Source organism: Haliaeetus leucocephalus, unplaced genomic scaffold, assembly GCF_000737465.1.
Source record: "Haliaeetus leucocephalus isolate CR32 unplaced genomic scaffold, Haliaeetus_leucocephalus-4.0 Scaffold526, whole genome shotgun sequence".
NCBI classification, from domain to species: Eukaryota; Metazoa; Chordata; class Aves; order Accipitriformes; family Accipitridae; genus Haliaeetus; species Haliaeetus leucocephalus.
Genome location: NW_010972962.1, coordinates 2,618,426 through 2,638,035, shown reverse-complemented (window position 1 = coordinate 2,638,035; position 19,610 = coordinate 2,618,426). Strand labels below are relative to the sequence as shown.

Sequence of the window (19,610 nt, the reverse complement as noted above, 5' to 3'; positions counted from 1 at the left end):
TTTTCAGTTATACCTTAAAGCTATCAGGGAATCTGGTTAAAGGTAGACCAGCAAGTTCAGTGCCTTTCAGACATGGTGGCACACTCACATGAGTGGGGCCTGCAACTCTCTGGTTATTGTTAAAATGTGGACAAGTGCATGTCATGGTGAGTATGTGATACTAGGATGTTCCTTAAATTAGGTTTCAAAGCTACACATGGCTTCAAATTTACAAATACATTCACAAACTATCTTTCTCACTCAAAATTTCACCCTGTTCCTCACCTTCCTACATTGCATACAATGTCTTACATTGGGAGCTATTATCCCCAGTCCTATTGCCATTTGTCTTTAACAGTCCTGCATTGCTGCAGTTCTCCCACGTAACAGGGAATTCCTCCTCAGCCCCCTTATGTATCACACACTTCCTTCCAAGTTCAGCATACTTTTGAGTGAGGAGGAAGCAACAGAACCAATATGGGCTAGCCAGAGTGCAGTTGTCACTGTTATCTGAGACTGTTCCCCTTTCAAGATTTGATAGAAATTGGACATTGCATCAGAAGTTAATAAGCAGGGGTGTACATTGTGGTTTTGTCTGCGTATAGTTTGCTTAGAAAGACCTTTGTTGATGCTTTTAGAGAAATTTTCCTTTTAATAGAATTGTAGACAAATTTTTATTCACCCATCTTGAAGTTTAGAATCTATTGCAATGCTGTTTATTTTTCTTCAGGAAATCCCTGTGGACCTGTTTTTAGTTGCTCTTCGTTCTTCTCACCCAAAGAAATTATCCTGACAGTGAACAACAGTCTCCAGTATGATGTGATTATAAAAACATATAAGCAGTTTATTGAGTGAAATCTGTTTGGAAAAGATAAAAAACCCAAGCGTAATCCTCTTCACCATCCCATAGGTTGCATTTGGTGTAGAATAACAACAATCAGTCATGTTTTTATTTTTTGATTGATTTTGGAAATACAATTTGGATGACCAAAACATGCCTCTTCTTGCTAAGCCAATCTAGTAATTGTTCATTATGTATTGTCAATAACAAGGTGTTTACTGTGGAGAATTAAATTTTTCTTTATTTCTATAACACTTCTAACATATTGAACTCCCAAATGTGATCCCCATAAGGAAGACTGGATGGTGTGGGCAATCATATGTGCTTAAAGGATTATTTTGTATATCTTTACTATAAATATCCAGAGTGTCTGAGAATTATTTTAATTACAGGTTTTTTGAGTGAAGGCATTTGTGCATGCAGTGTATAAAAATGCTCGCTCTTGCACACACACGTGCGCACTCTCTCCAGTTTGACAATGGTTAATCATCTAGTATATGTTGGTTTATGCATTGTGCTTCAGGCATTTGTTCCATGTTGCCCTTTATGTGTGGTATATCTTCAGTATTCTTTATAATGGATATTTGTGTGTTTATAAACTTCTCAGAAAAAAAGCTTTCAGAGAGGCATTTCTTTCTTGGGAATTCTTGTCCATTTTGGAGTCGAGCTGTCAGGTTTTGTGAAAATTCTTACACTTTAAACTTATTGGTGACTCTACTATTGTGTTCTTATGGCATGGTCTATTCAGGATTATATTTGGAAGGCTAAATACTAAAATACATATGTATAAACAGATCTTTACTAAATACCAGTATGATACTTTAAAACAGTTAATGAAAAAATGACTAAAACTTGTCTAGGGGGAAAAAAAATACTCAAAAGATTTTGTTCATAGTATTTTATTTAACTAGAATTCTACCTAAAAGGATCAGTTCCTGTGTGATGGTGCATAAATGCTTTCAGTTAGCTTGTAAAAATTATGTTCATCAAAGTAAGGAGCAATTATCTTTAAACACTGAGCACATTCTTATCTTGGGAATAGCTTGCTGAATTCATTTGAGTTAGTGGTGTAAAACATGGAAAATCAGAATTAATCCTTTGACACAATAAGAAAGATGACTCCTGCGATTTCTTTGAAGAAAATTATTAGGTGACTGGAAAATGGTGATCATGTTACTGAGGCTGCAGGAGAACTTGACAGTACTTGGCAAATGAAGCAGTCTCCCTGTGTTTGGCTGGTTGTGCAACATTTCGTGGCAGTATCGGCAAGTAACAGCCGTTGTCTTTCCAGTGTCGTGGCTGCCTCACCTTGTGTGCCTTTGTGTGGTGGTGACTGAGCACTGCTCCTGGCAGCTGAGAAGATAAGTGCTAACCCATGTCTCTCTCTCTGCTTGGGTCTTCATCAGGATACAGGGGGAAAACCACAAAGACAGCTGTGGCTACTGTGCTTTAAAGCCAGTGGTGTGTCTGCACTCTTCTGACAGATGCAAGTTTCAAGAACTCAAATAGAATCTGACCAGATGATAAGGACCTCCCGCTAGCTAAGTTCAGTCGTCACAATTAAAAATTAATTGGCTTTCCAAATCAGTACTATTTTCTCCGGATTTTTTCTTATGTAAATATGTCTAATCATTCATGGCAATTTTTGTCATATATTAGTCTGTTCATCCAAGAAGCACTGGCCTAGGCATTGAGACTGTGAGACTGTTTCAGTCCCGCATAGAATAACCTTGATGCTTTGTAGAACACTTTTATGTAGTTTTCAAGATTTAATTTTTTTTTACAGTCACAACTTGTCTCAGGTAACTGCAGCCATTCTGTCATCTCAGGAGCAAAATGGTTGACCAGTTTCAACATATGCCACTTGTTTTTGATAATTGATTACTGTCGTGGAGGGTGATACGGTTATTTCTGAACATAAGTTGAACATTCGAGATAGCTCTCGAGTGAGCTATCCAGAAACACTAGAATGTTTCCTAAAGCTCTACAGAAATTCATATCCAGTTATTTGAATGAATCTAGAGTAAGAGGCAATAGTCCCTGCAAACTGCTTTAAACTCTATAACTAAATTTAGTACTTCAGCCCTTTCATGGGTTGTTGGCTATCTCCGCTGTGATTACGAGAAGGATCTTTGTCATTAGGATGCTCTGCCTTATACCATCGTAGGCATGGGCCATATTGCTGCTATTCGTCCATTGAAGATCAAGTCCAAGATCAGTTCAGGAAGGTTTTCACAAAGCAACGATTCAGGGTTTGTCATTCTGTCATGTCTAGGCTAGCTAGGGTTGTGATTCCTGTTCTATCAGCAATTCAAAGAGTCTAAAGCTTTTCCAAATGAAAAACCCTAATTCTCTGGAAACAAGCTTCTGACTACTTATGAGGTTCTGAGAGCCCTTAGTTGAATCTTGTACATCTACCACATTTCTCAATTAGTTTGCATTTCTAGCCTTTATTGCTGGACTTTTTTGTAAGATACAAGAATAATAATTTGATTCCAGTTACCCCTGACAGTCATGGATAATAGAGCTAATAAATATGCTATCAAAATGGTATTTCTATACTATTTCTGGGATGTGCTGGCCAATGTGGATTGTCAAAGTACTCTGAATGTACATGCCACTGCCATGGCGGAGTTAACAAAGTCCACCTGGCCTTCAGGTTTTCAGAGGTTTTAAAAAAAATGCCAGCATAACACCAGGGCTTTCTTCAACACATTAGCAAAACCAGACCGTGAATTTAACATTAACTTTCAACTACCTTGCTGATACCCAGATGGGAGGCAAGTTCCTACTTTAGTAACTGATCTGTTACCATGACCCTGAATGTAGGATACTGGGAGAATTCTTTGATGTCAGCAATGTAAAGAATTTCATCTATTTGTCAAAATCATCAGTTGGCCATGTAGCCAGAATAAAGATTGTTTGTTGTCTCTCCATGTTAGTATCTGTGTACTGAGTAAAATAAATAAATACTGGGATCTTTTGCCTTTAATCAATGAGTTGCTTGAAAAAAGTTATTTACTCAGTTTGATCCCCACAATCTTTGATATTTGGGTCCACAAATATGTTTTAGACATGGTATTACTATTTTGAGTATATGATGATGCTTTTCAGTCTCTAAAATGCGCCCAGTCAAATGACAGACTGTGAATGACTGTTCTGTATTAAATCGAAGTAATCCTCTTGAGCAATACTCTTGCTGCCCCAGAAAGCCAGTCCGTCAGTGACAAACACATTGTCTAGAATTGTATGTCTAGTTTTGATCATCTTTAACAAAAAAAAAAAAAAAGAAAAAGCTCATCAATACATAAAGCTAGAAAAATGAGAATTTCATCAGGTATCTGTGAGATTCTCAGACTATCATTCTCTGTGGCGTTAAGTATGATCTCCCAACCTGGACTGCAATTTCAAAGAGCAGTAAGGAAAATAATCATACTGTAAAAACAACTGTAAATTTCCCAGAAGTGTCTTTGTAGGAGTTACAAGTAAAGACTAACAAGGTTGTCACATTGCATGAAATTTCCACTTTTGAAGAGTACAAGCTGCTGCTCAAATCTTCCTCAAGCAACTCTTTCAGTGGAGCTATATTCTTTAACTTATGAATCCAAGTGAAATTTCTGTTTCCCTTAGAGATACTGAGTTTCCCAACTATTCTATTTTCTTATAATTTGAATTCTTTCTTGTTTTCATGTATGCGTACACACAAATATCTTCTCACTTCTGTTACTGTCTTTCAAGGAAACAAGAAAAAGGGAGAACACAGTTCTGTTTGCAGGTTTGAGCACCCTTCAGCAAAAGCATGTGCAGTTTTCCTCCATCTCCACTGGGGGAAATCCTAATCAGAGACATTGCACAAACAGATGAAGTTGCCTAGTCTGTAAATTTATAACTTACATATTTGTGGAACTTTTAGTTTTAGGTTTTGGTTTATTTACTGGGTAATTATTCTTCTCCTGGGCTTTGCAGTGTAATGTAAGTGTTCTTCGTTAGCATTCTTCATTTCAGACTTGAGGATATCCAGGTAATCACTTCTTTTGTATATTCAAGCATCCTGTATTTGGTGTCAGATAAGCATTTCTGTTCATAGGGTGCCTTTAGCAAAGGATCCTTCTAGTCTTAGTGTGTTAGCCTCTTGGCAGGCTTGGCCCTCATTGTCTGACCTTGAGCTGGATCTTCCACAGCTCCTGTCTTTCTGTTGGGCTTAATCAGCTGTCAGCTGGCCCCAGGAGAATCCAGTTTATCTCCACCTCTTGCCCTTCTTTGTGGTGTGTATGATAGCTCTAAGAACTGAAGCAGATCCCTTATAACTGCAAACACCTGGTGATCTTCTGATCATGAGATTAAACATGACCTGAACAAATCAAAAGGGGTACCACTAGCAGATTAAATTGGAGCTGGGTGAACTGTTAATCGCAGATAATTTAACTGACAAATGCATTATAAATGTACTTTAATGTTATGGATTTTTTCATTGTGAAAATTAATTGCATGAATGTTTATGCCATCAAATACTAGTCTATAGATTGACTACTCATAAATTATGCTTACTGTTTGATCACTGAATCTTTCTCTTTTCCCAGTTTGAAAGAGTATACTCAAGAGAGAAAAGAGAAAAAATGAAATTATTTGCCATTGGTCTCCCCAGTGAGCATAGAGAATAACTCCATCTGGACAGAGTATTGTCATTTAAAGAAGTCTGTGGTCTTGGAAGCTGTCCCACAGTAACATCTCCATGGTCTTACAAGTTTGACAGGGAGTAAAGAGAGGGGGAGGTGTGAGTGAGTCTGGGTAGGAGCTGTTAGCATAGCTTCATCAGGTGCAGGTAAAATGTCTGCACTTTGTGTCAGATGTTCTTAACTAAATTGCTAGCACAAACATCTAACAGCTTTTAGTGCTTGAGTGTTTCTTTATGCTACATGTCTTATCTCAGAAAACAGAATTCGGTAATAAAAGGCCTCTTGCCTCTTTTCCTCCCCTTGCCCATGAGTGTATAAAAAGCCAGTAGACTTTTGTAAATGCTGTAAATTCCATTGTACATTCATTTCCAATTGCCTCCACCGCTGCTCGGGCTTGCTGTGCAAATTTCAAGCCCATTAAGGCTATGGAACAACTAGGTGACCTTTCATAATCTGGCAAGGAAGCCAAAGGTGTAATTTAAATGCAGATGAATAGAAGTTATAGAAAACTTAAAATGCTTCCCTTTCTGTAGAGAATTAATGTTTTGTTCTGCAGAGCTGATAATTTTCAAAACTTTTAGACACAAAGTACTAATAGCAAATTCTCATGAAATACTAACAGCAACACAGAAATCTCGCTGTGAACTTGTTCAAAATCTTTCAGAAAAGTGGAATGTTGTTTTGCCATTATTAAGAATATATACATTTTATTTTGTCATTTTCATTTTATGACTAAATTATGGTACCCTAAAGTTTGAAAACAAACCTTATTTTAATAATGCTGTATTCTTACTAGAAAACCCACAAGGGTTTTAATTTTTATTAAAATTAATTAATTTTAAATTACTTCAAAATTGAAATTTGTGTAGTATCATCATGTATCTAAGGAGGTTTTATAGCTCTGTACATTATAGTATCTATTGTAAATTAAAGCTGTGCATAGAATTTTTAAGATTTTAGTCCTTTGGCTGTAATGAATGAAAGAATTATTATTTTTCATTTGATCTCCATTTTCCAGTGTTTCATCTGTGAGAAAACAATGTGTTTTGTAAAATTCTGCATCTAGAAGTTTTTTTTTCTCTTGAGGGTAAAAAAGAAGGTAGAACAGAAGCATTTGATGAGAAATGTGAATTTTACCACTTCAGATAATCTGATTTTCAACTACATTAATAGTAGCTTAATAATTAAAACAATTCCATATTTGATGTGAATACCGTCAATGTTGAATGTATTTATTTGCTAAAGGTTTTTTTTAATTGGAATTTGTGAATAGGAAATCCTGGTAATTTTTAAAGCTTGCCATTCTACCCAAATTAATATGTTTTATTTCCTAAAATCAGCTTGCATAATGGATATATTATTAGAATATTTACTTTCATGTTTGTGATTTAAGTTGACTTAGATATGAATACTGTAAAGTGTTAAGTACATGAATAAAAATGCATATTATACTTAATTGGAACGTGCTTCAAGGAAGCTATTAAGCAAAAAAATCCCAAATAATTACCTGTCATAAATAATGAAGCTTTCCTAAAGTTTGAATCTTTGAGAGGTGCCTAAAACTATATGTTTCAGCATTTGCAAGTTCAGGTAACTAGTTTAAAGCAAAATACTGATAACTCTATGTTCTCTTAATCTTACTATACAGGACAGCCAGCTACAATAGGAATTGGAATTTCCTCCCTAACATGTTGTGAAGATAGGTAGCTTTGTACAATTTCAGAAGTGTTGGTTTTCTTTAAAAAACAAACCAACCAACAAAAAACCAAAACCCAGCCAACCAAACAAAAAAGCTAGAATATCCAGATTGACACCATTTAAATTCAGGTATTTTTTAAAATCGCCAAAGCCTCAAAATGACAATGGTATACAGTACAGAAAGAAATGTGTAAAAAAAAAAAAAAACAAAACCCAAAACCAAAACCAAACAAACAAAAACAAAACAAACCCCACCTGCAAACTTTCTTGGCACTTGCTTCTTAATTCTTATTTTGCAACATCTTTGCAAACTTCTATTATTATTAATCTTATCAAGAAGAATCTTATTATTTCAAATATTTAATATTGTTTTGAGCATCATGTAACACCTGAGTTCTACCTTTAGAAACAAAAAGTTGATACTTCCTGCAGCTATTAGTTATACAGAAAGAGTATTGATTGTTTCGTTTAAGGAAGTGTTTTGTTATGAGTATTGTATTTTTGAGGACTTCCTTTTTTCAAGCATATCGATCGTCACAGTTTTTCATGAGTTAGAGGAAACAGAAGCAGAAGTGATGAGGAACTGAGGCAAACATCTCCGCAAAAGCATCCAAGTGTCCAGTATAGCACGTAAGTGGGATTTAGATGCCAGAATTCAAAATTATAAGGCTCCATTCTTTGACTTCCCTAATTATTTTACATCCCTGTGTTTTAAAGGGCTGAGTTCTTCAGGTGGTTTAAGTTCTCTTTCCCAGGAATGATCTTGATATTTTTTCAAAAGTATTTTAGCTTTGAAACACGTTTTTATAAAGTACCTTGTGCTTAAGCCACTAATGAGGGATGTGGAGCCTCTAGGTTCAGTTTTCTCCTCCTCTCTGCCTCTCAGAGCTGAAGTAGGGGATGGGCTCCAGGCTAAGAGCTGGTCTGGAGCTTGTTTGGTGCCTGGGTGCTCTCATCACCCCAGCAAGCTTTTGCCTGAAAGTGGAACAGTAGCTTCAGGGTTCAGCACTGGGCTGGTGATTAAGAGAGATGAATACTTTTATCTAAAATGTTGGAGACCTGGATTCAGTTCCTTCTTTTGCCTACTAGGATTCAAATTTCCTTCCCTAACCCCTCAGTTGTATTGATATAGCAGTAGAAGAAAGTAATGTGCAAAAAAGTTCTTTAAGACATTACTGGTATAACATTAACATTTAAAATTTGAGAGAGACATTTTGACAAGTAACATGCTGTGAATCAGATTTTTGTTGCTGAAGGATTGTCAGCAAGGTTTCATCTTTCCTGTGTATATTTTGAAAAGCCAAGAGAATCAGATGTTCTTGTTTTGTAAGCCTACAGAGGCATGATTTTAACCTGTGTGTGGAGGAAAATGAACTTTTAACTGCCCTCAGAACATGGCTGCATTATTCCCTGTCATTAACTCCAGTTGGCTTAAGAGCAGAATTTATAAGCAGAACTTCAGGGTGTAGAAAAATAACAGTAGGAGATGAATATGTAAGTAACAAATATCCTGTTTCCATGGAATTATGGTGAAGGAAGACAAATAAATACATTTTACATATATTACCATAGTTGCAAATAGAGGATTCTCTATGTTGTAAGAGAGCAGAGAAAAAGATTAATGAAAATACTTCTTAGGGGTTCAGGTCTGACATCATGCATTGTATGTATTCACGTTCATTGGCATGAGGGAAGAAAGAGTGTTCTTTTTTTGATTGCCAACTGTTGTACAAATACAAATTCGTATTTTGTGAAATACAAATACCGCTTAATGGGAATGTTTTTGTTATATATTTATTAAAAAGTGATGTTTCTTCCCTAGATAATATATGCATAGAAGTCATCAAGGACAATAGCTTGGAGAATTAGTAATTTTTTTGTAGAATATAACACACATTACTCTTATAATCTAGTGAAAGGCACTGATTCTTGTAAGTGATGATCAAATAAAATCTGCCTAACTTTGTAGTAAAGTACTATCCTGTGGTGTCTATGGGAAGGTTTAGGTCCTTTGCACAAAGCTCTGTGTTATAACATTGAAAAGCTGAAAATTTATAATTTACTGTAGTAAGACAGACCTTTGAACCAAATATTTGGAATAGACTTTACCTAATATTTTTTTGCTTGTGTTTACTGTTAATAATACATTCTTGTTATGGCTAAATTGACAAAAATAGGTTAGAGATTTAGCATTAATATCCTGGAGACAAACTCAAGAGACAGCTTCTTGCACTGTGGCCAGATCATCAATACCTTGACAATTCATCCAAGTTCTTAAAAATCTGCATTTAAGATTTTACAACAGTTCTTACTAGGCTATTCTGGTGCTTCACTGACCTTGAAAGGCTTTTGCTATTATGGAACCTTAGTCCTTTTTTTCCCTTATTAAAATACACACAGTGTTTATAGAGGAAGAGAGAGAAGAGTTACAAAAATAAACTTACGTAGACAGATTATTTCAAACAAATGGTAACTTTTGGTCTAAATATTACGTTTCCCACAGTGGAGCTACAGTATCAAAGTGGCCTACAGATACATTGAATGCAGATCTGTATGGAATGAAAAGCATCTGGTAGCACTGTAATGTCATGAGATGAAAGCTTTGTTGTAGCTAAGTTTATATTTATGTTGTACCAATTAGCAATTTCAGTGTTAATATTTTACAGTTTGGCATGTCATCATGAAGGTTACATGTTGAGCAGGTAAAAATGTAACTTCTTGTCTTGCTTTTTTCTTGATGAGTTTGTTAGCACTCTTCTTGAATTTTGACTATGTAAACAGAAAAAAACCCTCTATACAGGGACTTGGAAAACTGTTATTTTCAATTCTAGTGCAGCTTATGGACTTAACACAAAGTCAGGTTACTTACCAGCAGCTGTGATTATCATGGAATACCTTACTGAAAACAATGAATGGGTTTCCACAATGTGAACAATAAACTGTGTGGTGGAGAAAATACTTTTGAGAAGACATCTAATAATTCTCAGTATCCCTGATTTTACCTTTGTCCTGCAATGAAAAGTCTTTCTCCAGTTGTTGATCTGAGCCCTGTTGATCCGAGCTGTCTCTTTACCTTCCCTGATTCCTGTTTCTTCTTTTCTTCCTCATAGGATCTTTCTGTTTTCTTTCAAAAGAAAACTGACAAAATACAACCTCACCTTCCCCTTTTTCTCATCTCTTTTACCTACTTGCCCCCCAAATTCTCTGTTTTCTCCCTTATCATAGACACAGAAATTATACTTTGGTTTATGTTGTTAACCCAGTAACATCAGTCTGTCTTCTAATCTGCTTCATTCCTCACTGCTTCATTTTTCTTCTTAACCATCTCACTTTCTTTTATATTAGGATTTTCCAGTTCATAATTGAAAAGCAGAGTATTTGGGTCAGCATGAAATAAAATGGATTGGAGTCTTTTTTTTTTTATGTGAAATGGAAAACAAAATATTGTTTAGATTGTTTCTTCAGTGAATTTGGTTGCTTTTTTATTTTAATGTCTTTAAACTTCTGTCACCGCAGCATTTTGTAGGAAGGAGATTCATAAGTTTATTATACATGAGGGATTAAACACCATGCTTTTGTTTGTTTCAAACCTGCCACCTGTCTGAAAACAAAAGGCAAAATATTTTGTTTTAGAAAATATTGTAGCAATGCATTTAAGTTAGACCCTCTCTCCTGGTTTTAAGCTACATCTACCAATTCTATCTGTGCAACAGTTCTAAGGTACAGCCGCTTAGTTGCATTTCCATCCACTTACAGATCTGAAGCATCACCTGGGTCTTCTCATCCCACCATTCAGCTGATGAGATCCTTTTCTCTGGCCTTGACAAATGCAGTCTTGCCCTTCTCACATCCACTCAGGATTCTGTTGTAAAGGAATGATATTTCTAGCCCATCCTTTAGGTAACTTTGTAATATCACACTTGTTTCATTTTTCAGTTGTTTTCCCCCTTCTCTAATATATCACGCAGAAGCTACTTGTCTTCCTTTTCAAGGTACTTCAGGACTCATTCCCACTCAGTCATCACTCATTTACTATTTACTATTTCTAGCATTCCAAATGTTATTCTGATACCCGTTGTAATCAGTTTAACTCTGTCATAAACTGAATTAGACTGAGTCCCTATAAGAACATTAGTAAACTGTACAAATAAGTCACAATTAGGAAAAAAGTGGTATCATCACCTTCTCTCAGTACAGATGTCAAAGCCCTTTGAGGGTTTGGGAGGGAGTGTTACCCAGCTGCTCACTTCGTGTTATGCCTTTTTTGGGGATTTGCAGCACGATCACAATCAAATTTGAGACCTAAGCTTTGAACAGTATCACGTTGACTGTGGTTAAATTCCTGGCCCAACAAAATAGTAAGACGGATAAGCATGACAGGGATAATGTGTTACAATTTTAAAAGACCAGAAAACTTAATAGCTGCAGTTTTGACAGTCTGAGGCTTTCAAGTGAGCAGTGTATACTGACTGCTGAATCAACTCATCTTTCTTTTAAATTTTCCATTTTGTATTCTGCTGTTGAAGTTAGGAATCAAAAGTTCCCTGTTTTGTGAGTGCCAAGAATTGGAGAATGAATGTATACTTGTAGTTCAATTTCAGCAATTTACAATTTGCAACCCATTTGAAATTTATTCTTGGAATTGAATAGAGAACTACTGGAGAAATAACCAGAGACTTAAAATTCAGAATTTGCAGCTTGGGGGATGGAAGTCAGGGAATTTTGTTGAGGTCCTTCTTTAGTAGTAAGAATACATTTGCCAGCTACAGTGAATGTTTGTTAGTGAGGAACTAGATTGCTATTTGAAAATTCTGCCAGACTTCTTGGAAATGTTCTATAGAGAAGAACTAATTAAAACATCAATATGGAGGATGTTATTGTAGGTTCATAATTTCTTCTTGTAGGTATCATGTCTTCTATAATTTGAGATTCTGTAATGCATTTGGGCTTTATACGTCAGATCAAGTTACCTGCTTTTAAAGTTAACTTTTATCTTGATGAAGATTTGTGCTATTTAGGTTTTAGGACTGATCTTGCACCCATGTCAGCTGTTGCTGGAAATGATAGAGACATTTGGAATCTGGAAGAATCAGCTTCACAAAATCATCATGACTTCTTGAAAGAGTGCTGCCAGATTCCCAAATGAGTCAAGCCATATCTGAAAGATCTGTGGATCCAATTTACATTTTTTTCCTGAGAGAATCATAAAGGGATATACTGGTAATTCAAAAGTCTGTTCTCGGCTACCAGGCAAATTGCCATGCTGTTGGCTAGATTCAGTCCAGTTTCTTATTTTCAGTGGTACAACTCTATGTGCCAGTGCATGAAAGCAAGAAATGAAACTAGGAACAACTATGGTATGATCAGCATGGCAGTGTAAAGAAAGTATAATTTTTTTTTCATTTTTTAAGGCCAATAATGAGGGGTTAAAATGATAAAAATTAATATTGGAAGTTCCCATCAAAGATGCGATGTGGTGAGAATTGCATGACAGAGCTGAATTTTTTGGAAGCTTGCAGGGTGGAAATTAAAGCATCACTTGCTGAGCTTTAGGATGGCATTCTTCCTTTCCCACCCAAGACAAAGGGTCTATTGCAGTTCTGTATCCCTGGATCAATTAAATTCCTTGTAATCTAATTTATTCTAGACAGAGTGCATTTTTCTATTTGCATGTGTTCTGTTATTTTGCTACTCATAAATTCTCAGTCTAGAGAATAACCTTTACAAAGGATGAATAAGAATTTCCTGCATTTTATTATCTTCAGAGTTCCACTAGTGTTTTCCATTTTTGGAAAGTAAAAGATCCAAAGTTTAATGTTCTCCAGGATGCTGACAAATTACGTTACAGGTCTTATCTTAGCAACTGAAGTAAATAGGGACCATAAAGGCTGCTCTTCATCTTCTGCTATTATTTCTCCTGAATTATGAAGCAATGGAAACACAAAATTAAGAATTGTTTTAATTCCAGACTGCTTTAGTCTTTGTAACCTTTTAACATATGCAAACTAAGTATATATTAAGGATGTACATTTCTTATTGGGTGATTGAATGGAACTTCTGTTATTGTCAGTAAGTTGCTTTCCTAATTTTCTATGCATTATTCTAAAAATTTACTTCCCAGTAACATTGTTCCATAAAATACATAGAACTTTTTATCTGTTTTATAGGGTTGTGACTCTCAAATGAGCATGTCGGAAGTGTCCTGCAGTGAAAGTACCTCCTCTTGTCAGTCTCTGGTACATGGCTCAGCTCCAGAAATCCTCATTGGCCTCCTTTATAATGCTACAACTGGAAGATTATCAGCAGAAGTGATAAAAGGCAGCCACTTCAAAAACTTGGCAGCAAACAGACCACCCAGTGAGTGAAAATCTTTTTTCATCCTAATGCTTCTGTACTGGTGGGGCTCTCAGTAGCAAGGACTTCAATCCTATCATTTAGTCTTACCCAATCAAAATGAAATAGAGCAATCATCAACTAATCTGTTTCATGTTTTATATTTCTAGTCAGTCGGGAAATAGCAAAAATCTAAAATTCAAAATATTAATTGTAAGTTGACAAGACTTTAATTTTTCATGATGACTGACTAATAAATTACCTTTATCATAATGATTAATTGCTAAATTACTGATGCCTCACATCACAGGCCAAGAATAAAAAGTTAGTGTTTAAAGAGAAAGTACATGCCAGCTCATATTAATATAAACACTCTAAACAGTTATTGCTGTTCCTAGAGGGGTTGATACTGCAGTCTTTAATTGCTTATATGCCTGTGTATATATGGCAGTAATATATGTAACTTGGGAATGTCAGTAAAGACAACAGAGAAATGAATTGAGACCTTTGGCATGTTTACTGTGCAGAAGGAATGCTCATCGGAAAGGACTTGAACTGTGCGTTCAAGCATTTGTTCAAAAATACATTTGTCTGAAATATCTGTGAACTTTATGTACTTCTAAATTGGAGGCAGATGGAATGTCACACACACAGAATGTTTTTACTGTCTCTAATTCTTTGATATAGCTTGAGAAAATTCAGTAATGAACTTTAAAAATTTTTTTTAAATTGTTTTTTAGATGATGAGTCTGATTTATGTAACTTGTAGACATACCTTACCTGTTTGTCTTGATTTTGTCTGGAGGCTCAGGTTTTAGTCCCTCTTTCTGTTTTTTAATCCCCAGATTTTATGGCACTAGCAGGTTAACTGGCACTACTAGATTTTGTAGCAGGCTGCCAACATTTTATAAATGGTTTGCACATCTCACTTTGTCTTCAGAGTTTAGGAAGTAAGCCAAACAACTTGAGACTGATGCTCTCCTCTCTCTTTCTTGACCCATGTTTTATTCTATTCATTAATTACATTTGGCTGAGCCTTACTCTGCTTTGCTTTCTCTATACTTTTCACGCTGATGGAGCCAGACTTTGTTAACATGGCCAAAGAAGGAAGGCAGAAGAAGAATCTCTCATACTTTTATATACTTAGGTAGCTGCCCCAGAGTCACCTATTTGGAGACAAAGCATTGAAATAGATGGGGAAAGCCAAGAAGGCCCAAGGACACTGGGGTGGGGAAGGAATGAATGGGAGGGAAGACTTGGAGAGAAGGGGCCATGTGTTCCCTTAAAGCAAAAACAGTAGGTGGCTTATGCTTATCATTCTGAAATCTCTAGAGAAAGCCAAGTTTTTCTTAATATTTAGAATATGCAAGTTAGATGTGGGTTCAGTACTTGTTTTGAAGACAGTTATGTTCATTCCCTGGTATGTTAATTCCCAAAATGGGTTCTGGGGGCCCATGCTGTCTAGCTAACACGTGTGTGTGTGTGTCACTGGGGTCAAAAATCTGTTTCAGATTGCAAGAAAGCAGCATAGAACATGGCACATAGCCCTGTAATACCATGTTCTGTCTAACCTTTTTGGAGGGAAGATCTTGTGTGTTAGCTTTTGTCATACCTTGTGAAGGATAGGAGGAAGTTTTGATATTCATAATGATAATAGTCCAGTTCTGTTTAGGCAAATGCAGGTTTGGAGTTCTGTTGTTTGTAGAAATCTGGAAACTAATGCACTTTTTGGGTCTGGTAAGACCATGCACAGAATATTGTGGAATCCAGATTTCTTCTGTGGGCTGTTTTGTGCTGTGTGTCTCTCCCTGCCCCCCAGCAGTGGTAGCATCTTCTTGTAAACTCTTGGACCCAGGTACATACCACTGCCATTTCCTAACTCCCTGTCAAGAACATCGTGGACACATACCAGCCTCTTTCTATGCCATCATTTCCACAAAATGAAAACTAAGGCCCATAGGGATGATGATGAAATGCTCTGATCAAATTTGTTGTTTGTACCGTCAGTGGTCCAAAATCCTGAGAAGTGCTGCAAAGTACATGCACAGGTCAGTTTTCATTCAGGTCTTGAGAAACTATGATATAAATGGAAGCAATTATTCTTTCCCACAAGCGATCCTTTCTGTAGTCCTGGGGTTGTGAACCTATGCAATTTTTGTGAAATGCTTCTGCAGCAAATATGGATTGAGTCCTACATTTCTGATTCTTGGCAGTATATACTCCTCTGCTGCATATTTATATGTTATATAGTAACTCATTTAGCAACCAAGTACAGGCAAATAGGCCAAATCCTGCAGGCAACAGCAGTTGGTGTTAGAACATGTCATTGTTTCTCTGTGTGACAATTAATATTTTGTCTGAGAAAAAGGTGGTGCTTAGTATTCTTTAAAATTTTATTGAAACAGGGTACAAGCTTTTGCACATTAAATGCATGTGTGTGTATGCATGCACACACACACATTAAATCCATAAACACATGGATTTTGACAAGTGAGATCTTTGCATTTTAAATAGAGACCCATAGTTGAATTTCAGATGCAAGCATCCCTCAGCTACTTTTAGAGATCAGATCAGAGTCATTCTCATGCCCAAGTCCATCAGTACTCAAAAACTAAAGTATTACAATCAAATATCTGTAACTATAAAAGCTAAGGGCAAAACCAGCTTAGTTTTCAGTTCGGTGATTTTTCATTTTATTGCTTTTAATATATGAAGTATAATTACTCTGTGCAGTTTTTCTTAATATGCTGGAGTTTGCATGAAAAAGCATAAGGTTTGATAAAAAGCATACAGTGATTTTTACCCAGTCTTCTATAATCTAATCGTTTGCATGGTTCTTTCTATGTTGAGTGTGCTGTAGAACCCAGTAGCTATTAGTGCTAAGATAACTCATTATGTAAGTGGTGTAATTTTTGTTAAAGATTACGCAAAAACTGCACAAAATTTTCATTTCATTAAATTTTACCCAACAATCCTTTTGTTCAATCCTTTTTCTGATCTATGCTGCTAAGGTTTTGTGTTCTTCCACTCCAGTGAATAGTGTTTCCTCTTAAACTTTAACCTTTGATCCTCTCTCACCCAACTATTGACATCTGGTCATTATTTCTTTTACTGCTTTCCACCCCCTGTTGTCAGACGGACTGTTCTGTTGTCTAAAACACTTGATAGGTGGACAGGTTTATATAATCCGAGGTGAGTTCCTGCAGAAACTAATTGGATGTTGTCTTTTTCATGCAAAAGAAAACTTGCCAGCAGTAAAGCTATCCACAGCTGCCTACCATACTGGTTTATAAAACTATATGTTTAATATTTGTGGCACTCTCTAATGCAGAAGTTGCATTTATCTCTGATTATGGATGTTGGGATTTCAGTGTACCTGCAAAGTGAAAATATTCAATGTGTTTCTATTACATAAACTCCAATCTTTTGATAATATTATTCATTAACATGAATATTACAGGAATAAAGAGTGAAACACCAGATTGTTTTATACAGTTTAATATTTCTTAAAATCAGTTAACTTCATGAAATGCGCATCCTTCTGCAGGAGAATGGCTTGCTGCTTCTAGTCAAATGAAAACAGAGCTTTAAAAATAAGGGTTTCTACCCAAATACTAACACCCAGTGTGTGCTAACCACATTTACTTGAATCAGGTTCTTAAACGTACTTCCTAAGAGCACTGTACAAGCTGTACTTTAAACAACCATCCTGAATTATGCAAAAACATACTTCTCTTTAAAGGTGTATTAAATTTATTCCTTCATGAATCTAGGAATTCAGAGGGTTTTTGTATTCTGTAAACTTCCACCTTTGAATGCACTTTGCTACATTTTGGTCTTTAAAATAAATAAAATTGAAAAGCCCAAAGTGAGAACCACATCCATGCAGAGATTATTCTTAAACATTTCATTCTGGCTGTTTTGATATCATCACTGCGTATCAGCGTTATATTTTTCTCTTCATTAGTTGCCTTCATTCCACTTCGTTTATTCTCATTCTCTGAAAATTCAGTGGTATGCTTTACAGTGTTGTGGCTAGTTGGAGCTTGCTAAGTGTTAATGAAATTTAAGTTTGTTTAGAACAAATAAGGGGGGTCGAGGGGTAGAGGATTATGAGGTATAGCTTTAACTTAATCCATTTACATAGTACTGAAGCTAGTTAATTTGTTAGTGTGTTTGTTATAATTTTGCTTACTTGTCATCTTTCCATGTGTCTAAACTAAGCTGTGTTCAGTCAGCCTGGTATACTCCATATCCTTCTATCTTGTAAATATCTCATTCTCAGGAACTTTTGTTCTAAGATATCTGACATTCCAAAATATGATTTATTTTGTAGATACCTATGTTAAGTTAACACTGTTGAACTCGATGGGGCAAGAGATGTCCAAATGCAAAACTTCAATCCGCCGAGGGCAGCCAAATCCAGTATATAAAGAAACCTTCGTTTTCCAAGTGGCACTGTTTCAGCTTTCAGATGTGACGCTCATACTGTCTGTATATAATAAGCGCAGCATGAAACGAAAAGAGATGATAGGGTGGATTTCCTTAGGTCTCAACAGCTCAGGAGAAGATGAACTCAATCACTGGACTGAAATGAAAGAATCTAAAGGACAGCAAGTATGTAGATGGCATACTTTACTAGAATCCTAATGGACAGTACAAAGTGCAGTCATGGTTTTAAGGGAGTTTGGTCTCTCAAGAAGATGATCATCCCCAGTCACAATCAACAGATTTGTTGTGGAAGTAAAAAACGAAAATTGAGGTCAACATTCCATCGTAAAGAACGCACAACATGCAAAATGGCAGGATTTAATATTTAATCTTCACTTAGTGTCAGACACTTCCTTAGTGTCAGAGAAGCCTTGCTGTACACAGATATGTTAGTGGTCTCTCCCCCATCCACCTGATGCTGTATTTGTTCGGGTTTGTTTTGTGGTTTTCAATTTAGAAACATTTTATGTAAGGTTCTCCAAATTAATGTAAGCTCCTCCTTGTGTACTTTTTTGTATTGCTCTAATACTGTAGCTTCTGACCTGCCTGCATTCAGATTAAAGGTCGATAATTTGCACTTTGAGAAAAAGTTAATGATCTGTAGAGCAAAAGAAAAAAAAAACTACTGGTGGAGAACACTTATTAATATAGCTAATATGTATATACTGTTGATTTACATTGAGTTTCTTTCCAGGAGCCTAGTACAAGTAAGTTTTCATTTTTTGATATGCAGTTGGTTTGAAAAATACTAGCATTTGGGCATCGGGTGAACCTTGACATCAAACTAATGTTTCTTCAATCTGTGACAGGAACGAGCTCTATATATGGCATAAATTGGGTTTTTCCCTCTTGCCTGTACTTCTGCCTAATCCAAAGAGACCAGATCATTAGTTTGGTCCCTTCCAAATCTCCTTAGACAGGTTGTACTGTAGAACTATGTAACTTTCTGTTGAAAGCACTTCCTGTATTCATGTATTCCAATGTAGGAAGCTCATAGAGCACGACTTTACTAAAATATATTTTCATTAAACAAATTGATACGAATTTCTTTAAAACATCAGCAGTTGGAAGTTAGGTTGAAAAACTGTGAACAAAGTGGAAGCAGTTGAACTACTCTGAATGAATGTGAAATACTGTGGCTTTGGTTGAAAAAGGTATCTGAGTCTCTTCTGAGCTGTTTTAGGGATTACCGTATGCTGTTGTTTGGAAGTAGAGAGCAGACCAGGAGTTTTTACCTTTCTTCTTGCAGAAGAGAACATCAGTAAGTTATTTTTCTAGTGATTTGCCAACAATTGAATGAATGTTCACACCCAAAATAGAACTTTGCTTTGCTTACATTCAAGTTGGGAAACACAGCTTTCTAACGACACAATTGAGAAGCCACAGTATCACAAGAAAGTTTGCCATCAGATAAACATTCATGGCTTCCACCGAAATTAAGGAAGTATCTGTGCTTCTGAGATTCCTATTTGTCCCAAATACTTTAACTGGAATCGCTCTAGTTTACTGACTTCTGAATCTAGCTCATATTACTGAAATTGTGGATTATTGAGTAAACATATTTTCAAAAAGCTTCACAATTCAAATATTCT

General features: G+C 36.0%; 1 protein-coding gene across 2 annotated transcripts in view; it reads left to right on the top strand.

Moving 5' to 3' along the window:
* SYT14 (synaptotagmin XIV) overlaps positions 1–18,634 on the top strand; it is an 84,799-nt gene extending 66,165 nt beyond the window's left edge. Inside the window, exons 7-9 of one of the 2 annotated variants that reach the window (XM_010576440.1) lie at positions 13,362–13,551; positions 16,663–16,719; positions 17,864–18,634. In XM_010576440.1, the coding sequence (XP_010574742.1) occupies positions 13,362–13,551; positions 16,663–16,719; positions 17,864–18,177 (561 nt within the window). In that variant the 3' untranslated portion in view covers positions 18,178–18,634. The remainder of the gene's footprint in view (positions 1–13,361; positions 13,552–16,662; positions 16,720–17,863) is intronic. The other variant, XM_010576441.1, reaches the window with a different exon arrangement.
* Positions 18,635–19,610: the final 976 nt, after the last annotated feature.